Source organism: Dermacentor albipictus, unplaced genomic scaffold (assembly GCF_038994185.2).
Source record: "Dermacentor albipictus isolate Rhodes 1998 colony unplaced genomic scaffold, USDA_Dalb.pri_finalv2 scaffold_54, whole genome shotgun sequence".
Classification (NCBI taxonomy): Eukaryota; Metazoa; Arthropoda; class Arachnida; order Ixodida; family Ixodidae; genus Dermacentor; species Dermacentor albipictus.
Genome location: NW_027225608.1, coordinates 95,529 through 108,219, shown reverse-complemented (window position 1 = coordinate 108,219; position 12,691 = coordinate 95,529). Strand labels below are relative to the sequence as shown.

Sequence of the window (12,691 nt, the reverse complement as noted above, 5' to 3'; positions counted from 1 at the left end):
TCGAGAAGATCAGGACGGCGTAATTGTTGTAGCAGATTTTTTTTCTGCTCTTGGGGAACTATCGATGGCGCATTGGTTTTCCTCACCAAGTCTCTGGCACCTATATTTACCGAAACGCGTCGCTGAGCTTTAGCTTGCGAGCAACGAATGTTCGAAAACGGTAACGCGATCAGTCGATTACTTTGTTTTACGGTACGCTAAAAAAAGCTGCGAGCATAAACGAATAGTTGTGAAGTGAAATAATATTTGGAAGGAAGTGATCAAGAACAAATCATATTTGAATAATCTGGGCATGTCGCTTTTTTTTTTTAGCTTTCAGTACAGAGCTCGCTGCCAGCGCGGTTCAGGGCCTGCTCGTTTAATTTGGTGAGTTGGGACTCCCAGCAGTCGGAAACTAAGGAGGCCATGTGTTGACATTTACAAGGACGGGGAAGAAGGAATGCGTACTATGTCCAAAGGATGCAAAGACAGCGGTAGCATCTGGTAGACACAGGTGGATGCAGCTATTATTGGTAGAAATGTTGTGGACACACAATTCACTGACGGGGTATCGAGGGTTTTTGTTGTAGCTGAAATTTTGGGACATAAGTGAAATTTGCCAAGAGAGGTCATGCGGGTAAAGCGCAGGCAGCGATGGTTCAAATAATGTAACAGAGTAGCGAAGCAAAATCAATGGAGAGAGAATGACAGAAGAATGGGAAAGCGGAATGGAGGGTTTGGATAAATCGAATGGAGCGGTGTGTTTACACATCGCACGCCATAGGCGGTGGCAAAAAATATTTCACTAGCAAGATACAAGCACCCTCACCCAACGTATGGTTGTCGCTGTACAGCTTTGTGAAACTGCTGGAAAAGGTTTTAGTTCTGCAGCAATATAGATTTGTTAACATTAACTGTTTCTGAGGTACGTGCCGGGGCCTTGAAATTGGGTGTGTGTGCGTGTGTGGAAAACTTTATTGTAGAAGAGTGCTTGACCAGTTTTGCACATAATTTTTTGGGGAAGCACTCACTTGCCTGTCACCAAACTCACTGAGCGAGTATCTGCAGTGAAAGGTATTCTAGAGCCTGGGGAGGAGTAAAACAACTGCCCACTCCATTGCGCCTTCCGCCCTTCCTGTCTGTTTAGATGTGTTCGACATATGTTGAGTGGGATAATGACCTATCCTTACAAAAATGGCATATATCTAAAAATATGCATAGCATCAGTTTTTAGCTATATTTATTTAGCCATTCTCGTCAATAAGCTATAAACTCCTGGGGGTTCTAATCTTGCAGATATTTTTAGTTTTTTACAGTTTTTTTATTAACCAAGATTGCGAGCTTTGGGGGCCCCAAAGGCCGGGCAGCAATACTGCATGAACTGAAGGGCGTCAAGGAAAAACAAGATGCGACAGATATGAAAATTAAGCAGCTATCCGACAGAGTTACAACGCAGGAGGCCAAGGTAGAATCATGTGACCACACCGATAACTATGGTCTTGAGCCTGCGCTGAGTGAAATCACTGTAAAGCTAAAAGAAGTTACAGTGAAATGTGACGACGCCGAGAAAAGGCAGCGTCGCTCAAAGCTGCTTTCTTTGGTCTTCAGAATGACGCGAAAGAGAACTGGGATGGCTCGGAGCAGAAAATAATTAAATTTTGCTCTAGTCATCTAGGAATCACTGTAAGCGAATCTCAGTTTGAACGTGTACATCGGTTAGGGAAGTTCGCTGTTGACAAGCAAAGGCCCACCATTGCAAAACTAACGTTTTTTAAAGACAAACAGCGAATTCTGGCATCCGCGCACAATTTGAAACCCTCGAATTACTCTATTCGCGAAGGCTTTTCTTTGCCGACAGGTTAGCTAGGTGGAAACTACTAGAATTCGCCAGAAACCAGATTAAGAAGAGCAAACTGGTCGCTGATAAACTGCGCATTGACAACAAAACATACGTCTTTGATAGCACGACTAACTCAGTTGTGCTATCAGCAAGATAGCTAGGCAAAAGAAAATGCACTCAGGAGCGGCCCAGGCCATCTAGCACCAGTCCACAGCTATCAGTATCATTTACTAACCTCCGAAGCCTGCTTCTCAAACGTGATGAAGTGTGTTCTTTTCTAGATGATACCAACAGCGATATTGTGGGACTGACAGGAGCCTGGCTTCATATAGATCTAATGGACAATGAAATTATCCCAAACCAAAATAACTATAACATATATAGACGTTATCATTCCGTTAAGAAAGGTGGCGGTGACCTTATCGCCATCAAGAAAGTGCTAGCATCATACCACGTACATGATTTTTCTCTGGAAATGTTGTGGGTCGCCTGTGCAACGGCATCGGTCAAGGTATTGGTTGGCGTCTGCTACCGACCGCCAGATTCTGATCTCTCCGTCATTAATAAACTTCATGCCAGTATTACTTCTGCCATCCAAACATGCCCAGCTGAATTCATTTACCCGGTTGGTGGCTTTAACTTTCCGCACATTTACTGGCAGAATTTTTCAACCTCGTGTCGCACCTCATCGGAGCTTATCAGCCTTACTTTAGACTTCTAAAACGTCACAACCGCGAGTTGGTTGATTTATCACTTGAAAAAAAAATTGAAGTCTAAAGTCTAAAATGAGGGCAAGAACGTTTAAACGAAAAAGTGATTAAGCCTATTATTCATTTCTTTATAATCGGATCTATTATAATCGGCAATTTGCCTGGTTGTAGTACCTTGAAATGCTAATGGGACGTCTAGCTCTTAATGTATAAGCTTGTGCTCACTAAAACCATCGAAGTACAACATTTCGCCAATCGTTTCAGGTGCACTGCAGAAGATAAGATCTAAAACGTTAGAACCGCGAGTTGGTTCATTTATCACTTGAAAAAAAAATTGATCTTATCTTCTGCAGTGCACCTGAAACAATTGGCGAAATTTTTGTACTTCGATGGTTTTAGTGAGCACAAGCTTATTCATTTAGAGCATAATGTCCCATTAGCATTTCAAGGTACTATAACCAGGCAAATTGCCGGTTATAATAGAGCCGATTATAAAAGAAATGAGTAATAGGCTTAATGACTTTTTCATTTAAACGTTCTTGCCCCCATTTTCGGATAGGTCTGTTGAAAACAACTGGCTGTTTTTAAGAACCTGATAAATTATCTATTATACAAATATGTTCCATTGGGGGGGGAGGATTTCTGTCTCAAATGACAAATCTAAATCATGGTTCACAAAAGCTCTCCGTCGTCATTGAAATCGAAAGAATCGTCTTTACAAAAAGGCCAAGCTCGTGTCCACACTATCGGCTTGGGAAAAATACAGTGTGTGCTTAAAATCTTATTGTTCTGCTGTTCGCGTTTGTAAGAATAAACATTTTTCTCACGACCTCCCCTCTCTTTTAAAATCAAATCCCAAAAAGATTTGGCGTGTGATATCTCCCGACAGTGCTGATAATCATATTTTACTGACCAATGATCACCATCTACCACTTTCTAATAGTGAGTACCCTCAATTTAACAGGCATTTCGCATCAGTATTCACAAGTGAAGGTCTTTCCAACATACCCGTTATACCTGATCATGATTGGCAATATATGGCCCCTATTAATGTCACCGTTGAAGGTATCGCTGAACTCACTGATGACCTAAAGATTTCCAGAACTGCTGGTGTTGACAATGTTAACTCTAAAATATTAAAAAGCACTGCATCAATTTTCAGCCAAATTCCTTGCCTCCTTTTCCAACAATCACTATCATCTGGCTTGCTCCCTACCGACTGGAAAATTGCCAAGATCATCCCTGTGTTTAAAAGTGGAAACAGAAATGCACCCGAAAACTACCGTCCAAATTCACTGACACGCATTTGCTGTAAATTACTCGAACACATTATCGCTTCTTACACTTACAGTGACCTCGAACATAATTCCTTCCTGTTTCCTGAACAGCACGGCTTTCGAAAATGATTTTCTTGTGATACTCAACATCTAGAATTCATGACTGATTAGCATTTTAACATGGACGCTAACCTACAAACTGACTGCATCTTTTTAGATTTTGCTAAAGCTTTTGACCGCGTTGCACATTCCCGTTCGTTTCCAAAATTATCTACTATTTGCCTAAATTCTTTTACACTGTCATGGATTCGTAACTTTCTTTCTTTCCGCCAACAATTTACAACAGTTAACAATTCTACTTCATCACTCTGTGACGTAACTTCAGGTGTACCTCAAGGCGACGTTCTTGGCCCTTTATTGTTTCTCATGTACATTAACTACCTGCCCGCTATCATATCTTGTCGTCTACGACTCTTTGCTGATGACTGCATCATTTACATATCCATTAATTCCATGGATGATCATCTCGGCCTCCAAAGTGACCTTAACCTAATTTCCAGTTGGTGTAATAAATGGCAAATGACACTTTACTCGAATAAATGCAAGGTTATCTCTTTCAGCCGCAAGGCTACCAATTCTAACTTCTCGTATCTCATAGATAGCATGGTATGTATGAGGCATCATCATACAAGTATTTAGGTATTCATCTCACGCATAATATTTCATGGGCCACGCTGTCAATACCATTTCTGCGGAAGCTTCAAGGACACAATGGGGTATCTGCACCCGGAACCTGTGGAATTCCGCTAACAATGTTCGAAAACTGTCCCATCTAACACTTGTGCGGCCACAGCTAAAATATACAGCATCCATAGGGTCCCCATGTCAAAACTGCTTAATAAACTTGCTAGCATTCATACAAAATAGAGCCGCTCGCTTCATTACACGTAACTACAATCTCCTTTCGAGCGTAACACAGATCAAACTTGATATCTCTCTTGAACTATTACATATTCGTCGATCAATCGCTCTTTTATACTTATTTCAGAAATATCGCCACTGCACCAGGCAATCTGCGTAACCTTTCGAAGCGCCGTCACGCATTTCGAGCCGTTTACATAATCAATACAGCATCAAGTCCATATATGGAAGAACACAAGCCTTCAATTCATCAGCCCTTCCACGTGCCATCGTTTTTTGGAATGATCTTCCCGAAGATATTGCACCGATATGCAACCATCAATCATTCCATGATCAGCTGCGCGCATAGTTTTAAGTGTCATCGTGACGTTAAGCCTTCTCATGTATAAAATATCGCGCTTTTTGGCTATTGTCTATTGTAAACCCCTGCTTTATTTTTTTTCTTTAGTTATGTGTCAGACATTTCTGCTGTATTTATATACTTCAATTATTTCGTGTACTTTGCTCTTGTTTGTTGCTGCTTTTTAGTACGAGCCCTGTGCAATGCTTTCCCTTTCCTTTTTTTGACCTGTATAATTTGCATTTCTTACAATATCCTTGTTCGTCCCCCTTACTCAACGGCCTCTGGGCGTGTAAGGTACTGTAAATAAATAAATAAATTTGCGGAGCTAAACAGTTCTGCGTACGCCAGATTTACGGAATGTGCTGGGTGTGAGTTTCAGAATAGGGTTTTGGGAGGCCACTGATAGACTTCGTGAGAAAGAACAGGAAGAGCATATTTACGACTGACCTATTTCACGCTCTGATGTGTTTGCCTTCACATACTTTGAGATGATCTATGTAACAGCAGAAACAGAGGCAAATTGTGAAGACGCAGACGGCCGTCATTGTCTGATAATTGAAAGCACTGCTTGGCAGTGGTCATTTCGTCTGTTTTCCTGTTTAGAATCGTCCTTTTCTTGCTTGATGCTACATTCCCCTCCACTTTCTGCATTACCAGCGCGATTTATGCTGCCAGGAGTCGCATGCACTCTAAAAGGAGATGCTTGCTGGCCACTCTCTTATGCGGAATTTAGCTATTATTTTTCTCACTCTAACTACTCCACGAAATAATGAGTATACCCTACTCTGCTTGTGCCGAATTAGAGACGGTGCTACACCGAGAACTAATAGAACTACCGAAAATTGAGTTAGATATCAATAACTGGTTGCCCTGGCAAAACAAGTTCCAGCATGCTCTTTGTTCGTCGACTGGAAGGCACCATCAGCGAAAAATTCCTGCCAACGGCGTCCTTTGTATTACTGCCTGCTCCCACCTTGCATGCTTCAAGAAGTGTAAAAATAAAAGTTGTTGGCTTGAAGGCACGAAAATGAAGGACATTCATGAGGGTGTCTGTCCAGAAGGAAAGTGCCAACTTTTGTCTGCTCCTTCAGTTAGCTTTTTTTTTATTTTGTGGTTTGCTCATTAAAAACACAAAGAAAACGCTAACCTTGTAGTCTTATGCGTGTGTGAATCGTACTGTAAACCCAAGTAAAACAGGTCGACGGCTGTTTATTCATACATTGCTCATCCGAACATCACGCTTCACCACTGTAAAACTGCTCAGTACAGCGGTCTCAGGGCAGTTTTTGCGTGCAAAGTTGACCTGTAACAAAATATCCACTCGTTAAAGCCAGGTTATAAGGTCGAAAGATAAACGATTGTTTATTCTATCACTCTCCAATGTCCAAAAGACGACCTCGCTTATAAATCCTGCTCCGTGGGTCTCTTCCAGAGATCCATGATGTCCGACCCTTTGGTCTTCTCTTCGATTTTGGCGGCCATTTTCTGCAGGAGCTCCCGGTTGAAGTAGTGCTTCCAGTCGCCCACCTTGGCTTTGCGCATGAAGTTGAACACCTTCACGTCCTGCTGCTTCCCGTCGGCGGAGTCTGTCGACTCGAACTCCATAATCTTCTTCATGAACTCAGGGCTGCTCTTCTCCATGACCTGTTTGAAGATGTTCTCGTCTCTGTCCAGCAGCTTGCCGTACTCTTCGCCGAGGAAGTACGCCAGCTTTCGTATGCTTCCGGGTGTGTCCTGCTTGAACTCCTCGTAGGTGCTGAAGAATACGTTCGGCTCGTTCCTCATCTCGTAGCCAGCCAGAATGTGGTCGAAGTAGTCTCCGAATCCGAAGTTTCCCTCGAGAAAGCAGTCGAGGAAGTCCTCAAAACTTCCGTTCTCGAAGCGAAACTTGGCGATTCCTTTGACATGATGATAAAACGACACGGAGCAATCCCATGGGTTCCGAGCCATGTAGACGTACTTGGCGTTCTTGTGGCACGAATTTCGGCTCAGGATCGGGAGGGTCGTGCGCATCATTCTCGGGGACGGCATTTTGTCCAAAAGCTCCTGCGTTCCGTTCATCTCCATGAAAGCGGCGTTCTCAATGTGGTCGTAGTAATCAGTCGCCGACTCGCCTTTGTTCAGGATCAGGAGCATGACCTGCTGAACCCAGTGTGATCGCGATTTCGGGTAGGCCACTAGGATGACGTCACCGTCGCGCGGCTTGAAGTTGAGAGCGTTGCGCAAGCATTCCGGTTCACAGTACGGTCCTCGGGGCACGCCATCAATGATGTTGTAGTAAGGCACCTGCCTCTGCTTCTTCTCAACTTCCTTCCTACTCATGGTGGTATACGGTATTTCTTGTATTCGAGTCTGCAAGAGAAAAAAACGTCGTTGATATTTCCAGAAAGCTCTATAATGCGGAGGCTATGAAATTGCTTTAGAGAGGGTGAAAGAGCATAAACTATGCCCATAATCTGCCTCGTCATGCATAGGCAATGGATACAAAGCATAAAGTCAGAGGCATCAAATAAATGAGGCTTGCGCGAGTCATTTGTATAAACTGTGTGTTCAGCGGCAGGAAAAGTGAAAACACCAATGCGAGGAAGAGTGAAGTTTTGCAAAATAAAGAGAGCTCTTAGGTTTTTTCCAGAAAACTTGTAATTGTGAGCCAGGTTAAGATATGCGATTAAAACTCGATTCTGCTATTATCTCCTTGATTGCACTGATAAGAAGGTGCCGTTGAAAATCAGCAATGAAGAAACAAAATTTTATAAACAAAGCAAAACCAGACGAAGGCATTCTTTTTTGTTCTTTGTGGGCCACAATGGTGGTAAACATTGTCCATGAAGAAGGAAGTCTGGAAGGCACGAATTATTCTTTTCTGTAATACATCCCGGAAGTGAAGACATAAAACGTGGTGTTGGCTCTCTTAAGTGATGCAGAGACGGATGAAAGCATGCCTGCTCAGTGTAAAGGTTGCTATAAATTTGTTTATTACTGCCAATGTTGTCAGCGGATGGCTAGAAATATAGCTCTCACACCTTTTTTGCCCGCGCGTGTCGTTTCCTCGGCGAGTATTCTTTCCGCGTGAACTGGACGCCAAGTGCGGAGTTGGTAATTTCTATTTCACTATGGAATCATTAGGAAGTTCATTCTGCCACCCCGTTTATTGGGTACATTGTAGTTTGTACCAAACGTGAAGGAAACAGCTACGATTTATTAAGGGTAAGTGCAGTATCTTACAGATCACTGTTTGCGGAAGCAAGTATTCTGGGGCAGAATTCACTAAACCGCACTGTTCGTATCAAGTTTCTTAGCCAACAAGTTCTTACGCTCAGATAAGCGTGCAACCGGAGTGGCAGCGCATATAACGTACGGCGTCGCATGAGAACGAGGAGAAAAGAAAGCTCGAATTAAATGACAAGAAATGAAAGTGCGGTCAACTGATAGCATGACGGCAGATCATGCGCATGTAATTCAGGCTTTATTCTTACGGCAAATCATTGCACATTCCTATTCGACAGCTTCCTTTTCCGGGCGTCTGCTACAGCGCTGACCAGCGCAACCACGCTCACCCGTACACAGCTCCGCAGTCAAAAGAATTGCAGTCGAAGTTTTATGCATTATTTTCACATTTATACGAGAGACCGGACTGAGGGACACATGATGACATATTTAAAGCAGAAAGAGACGTTCAGTCGAAGGAATTGCCGGCCGAGTCTGCCAAGCTAACCTCACCTGAATACATCATCACCACCACCCCCAACGTATTAAATTACTGAAATCAAAAAGTTCCATAATACATAGTTCGTATGGTCTCAAGGCAAGACGCCCAGCACCCGTACGTTCACCGGTATGGTATGTGATCGCACAGCTCATGGCTGCAGGTGCGGTTATACTACAGCGCATAGGCTCAATATCAGCTCCCTGGGCCACCGGTACCATCTATAAGGTGCTGGTCGACGATGTTGTCGAGCGCCGATCGAAGACAAAACGCACGCTCCCCTCGCATAGGATCGCTGTCGAGGGCAGAGAGAGCTATTAAAGTAGCCCTGAAGGAGAAATACGGAAAGAAGCCGGCGCTACCGACATTCCCATAATTATCACAGAAAACTTCACTATACGTAAGATCCACACCTGCAAGTTTTGCTCCCTATCACACGTTGACACGTTATCAGCGTTCATCGCTTCTTGTTGGCTTCTACTCGGCTAATAAATCACGATGATGCTTTGCACCAGGTAAAGGGTTTGTTTTTGAAGGTTCAGGCGGCCGCTTTGCGACGGAGACAAAACACACAAAGTTTCGCGCACTTCAATTTTGGAGTCTGGTAGGTAATGATAGGTGGACGACTTTAGGGCCTGCAGCCCCTAACTACGTTGTCTGCCATAGCCCAAGTGGCACCTCATAGAACTTAAGGCTAATCAGCCAACATCATTAAGATGCTAAGCGCCAACGTTGCCATAAATTTACTAGCCTGACAAAAGCACGCTCAAGTGCACGTCAGAATAATGCACAGCACCCTGCACGAAAGGCATAGCGGTTCAGCATTCTAGTTGGTTTCGGATCAAATGTGTTCAAGTCTTCGATCTTGCAGCACTGAAGCACTTTGTCACTGCACATGTAGTATGATGACAATGTGGGGGTGGCAGTATCCAAGCAGCGCCCGACGCTGTTCTGCAAAGAAGCGAATGCGACCTCGCAGTACGAAGCGAACTGCGGCTCAAGAGCAACAGTCCGTTAATATTCCGCACAAACTTTGTATGTTGTAAAACGCCATCAGCGCACTTTTATGTTCACTGCAGGACGAAGGCTTCTCCCAGCAGTGGCGTAGCCAGAAATTTTGTTCGGGGGGGGCTACGCCACTGGCCCAATATATATATATATATATATATATATATATATATATATATATATATATATATAGCTGCACGTTGCAGCTCCACCTCCTCCTTCAGAGGAAGCTTTAGCTCGCGCGCTCCTATCTAAACACATATACAAGAAGAATTCGTTTTTCTCGGCAACCATTGCACCAAATTTGATGAGGTTTGTTGCATTTAAAAGAAAAACTTAAAATCTAGTGACTACTGGTTTCGAATTTTTCATTTAGGCGGTCAATTATTTATTAAAAATTGGCCAAAATTGAAGATTTTCAGAAAACGGAACTACCAAGTTTAAAACTCAGTGACTCAACAATGAAAAATTATATAAGAATTATGTGAATTGCATATAATAGTACATGTGCCGTGGACAAAATAGATATGTTACACATGAATCTCAAAAAAATTTAGTATTGTGGAAATACGTCTTTTGCAGAACCCTTGTACACAACGCAACCAATTCACGTAAGCTACAAATTGACACAGCAAACTTGTCCGCCTTGACTGTTATAATAAATGCCGTTTACAGAACCAAAATATCTGTTCTTCATGTATAGCTAATAATTTGTAAACGTCATGCTTCTATTTTTTCAAACTTTCGAGTTTTTCAAAATGTTTTAAACAAAATTCAGGCCCTAAATCGAAGTTCTGTTTCCAACAGACACTAGGATATAGCTTTCTCTCTCAAGTGCAACCAATTTCTACAAAAGCGATTAGCAGGATTATCTCAGAAAAGCGCTTCTGCGTTTTACAAGTATTTGAATAGGCCGCGTCGGATTGGGCCCGAGCTAAAGCTTCCTCTTAAACAATTTATCGAGGGATCGAATACATGAATAATAACTGCATTGTCATTGCCAAAGATGCTGCAAACGAATTCTTGAAAGCTACGCACTGTAAATACAAGTAAAATATGTATTTTTTCATAAAATATTATGCTCGTATGTGCCAAAAATTGTGCCCAACATAACTGACGTCAATGCTTCCATGTTTTTTGTCTATTTATTAAGTAAATAAAATATCACACGAACTTTAGAACTATATCAGTTCGAAACCAGAAAAGCAGTGCATGCCGCTGATATGAAAAATTAAAAGGCAATGAACTGAACAAGTTGAGGACAAATATGTTAATGAAACTTTGTCATTCAAGAACCGTGCTTACATTTTTGTATATATGCAACGGCCAGTGAAAAATCTCAATGACGCTGTCGTTTGTTCCAATGTATTACGCAGGAGTAGCTGTCCCTTGTCGTCTATCGTGAGTAATTGCACCGAAGTTATAGTCGCGACAGAGAGCACGTATAAAAAGCAGGAGTTCTGCAAGATATATCTGGGCAAGTCAAATGAATGAGCCAACAACGGGGTACCTTATTTAAAGTAGTCTTCGTGAAAATTTAGACATTTGTCCTATTGACTAATGAGTCGCGTGGTTCCCGTCTTATAAAACTCCTTGGGTTGCTGCTTCAAAAAGTCTGTATCTGGTTCCGTTGAGCTGTTTCTTTTGGTTGCCCCAAAATGTAGAATTCGCAAGGTGACAGGTCTGAGCTGTATGGCGGATGTTGCATCGTTTCCCACTTGAACTTTGCCAGTTTTCTATTAACCACATAAGCGACGTGGGAACAGGCATTGTCGTGGAACAAGATGACCCCATTCGTCAGTTTTCCACGTTGTTCGTTCTTGATTGCGACACGCTGCCGTTCTGGCGTTTCACAATATCGGAAACAATTGATAGCTTCTCAAGATGTAGCGAATTCTATCAGTAATGGACCCTGTCGATCGAAAAAAAAAGTCAACAACACCTTTCCAGCGGAAATGATGGCCTTTACGTTCTTTCGGCGTGGTAAATTCGAATGTTTCCACTGTAAGCTTTGCCGTCGTGTTTCAGGCTCGTAGTAGTGGCACCAAGGTTCGTCCGCGATCACAGTTGCAAACAAGACGTCGTCATCCTCATTGTGATACCCGATCAGATGAGTCAAGGCAGCGCGAAACTTCTCCGTCTTCTCGCGATGGATCCAAATCTTGGGGATCCATTGCGCACCAAAGAGCCAATAACCGAGAAGCTCATGAATTATGGCCTGAACCGAACCGTGACTGATGTTCAGACGGTCTGCCAGTTTATCGATGCTTATCCTCCGTTCTTGTTTCAGCAGCTCATGAACCTTTGGAATTGTGGGGGGGGATGATTGCACGATGGTTTTGGCCCGGTCTTAGAATGTCTTTGCAACGTCCTTTGAACCGTTTGCTCCAACGCTTCACAGCTAGTGGTCAGTGAAATGCAGTTTTCAACGTACACGGCAGCCATATGGTGATTAATTTCTGTTTTGCAAACACCTTCAGCTGTCAAAAACTTCGCGACACCGAGCTGTTCAACTTTTGAAGTGTCCATAATGTGACGCAACCACATTCAACCCAGTGTATGAGAGCATTAAAGAACATTTTTCACACCTGCGTGTCACTTTTGTAAATGAGACATGCCGTTCTCCTACGCGCATGCCTCGCAGGTAATGAGCCGAACCATTATTGCGTGGTTAGGGTAGGCTCACTTTCATTTGACTCGCCCTCGTACATTAGAAATGTGAAAATACGGCTTGATAAAGGACAAAAAAGTGTCACTGGAAACAAAGTTCACTGCATGTATACACGAAACCTCGCAACAAGATATTTAAGTATACATTTAAGTCTCCAATGAGTCTATGTATCTAAGAAGAAGTAACTGTACATAATGCGTCAAACAAGGCAAATAAACATGTTGCACAATCATAGA

The 12,691-nt window shown here is 42.8% G+C and overlaps 1 protein-coding gene across 1 annotated transcript; it reads right to left on the bottom strand.

The window, feature by feature from the left end:
- Positions 1-6,405: 6,405 nt before the first annotated feature.
- Positions 6,406-7,417, bottom strand: LOC139053008 (amine sulfotransferase-like). Its single transcript, XM_070530145.1, has one exon. The coding sequence runs from the start codon at positions 7,390-7,392 to the stop codon at positions 6,472-6,474; it is 921 nt and encodes a 306-aa protein (XP_070386246.1). The 5' UTR covers positions 7,393-7,417; the 3' UTR covers positions 6,406-6,471.
- Between the last annotated feature and the right edge of the window lie 5,274 nt (positions 7,418-12,691).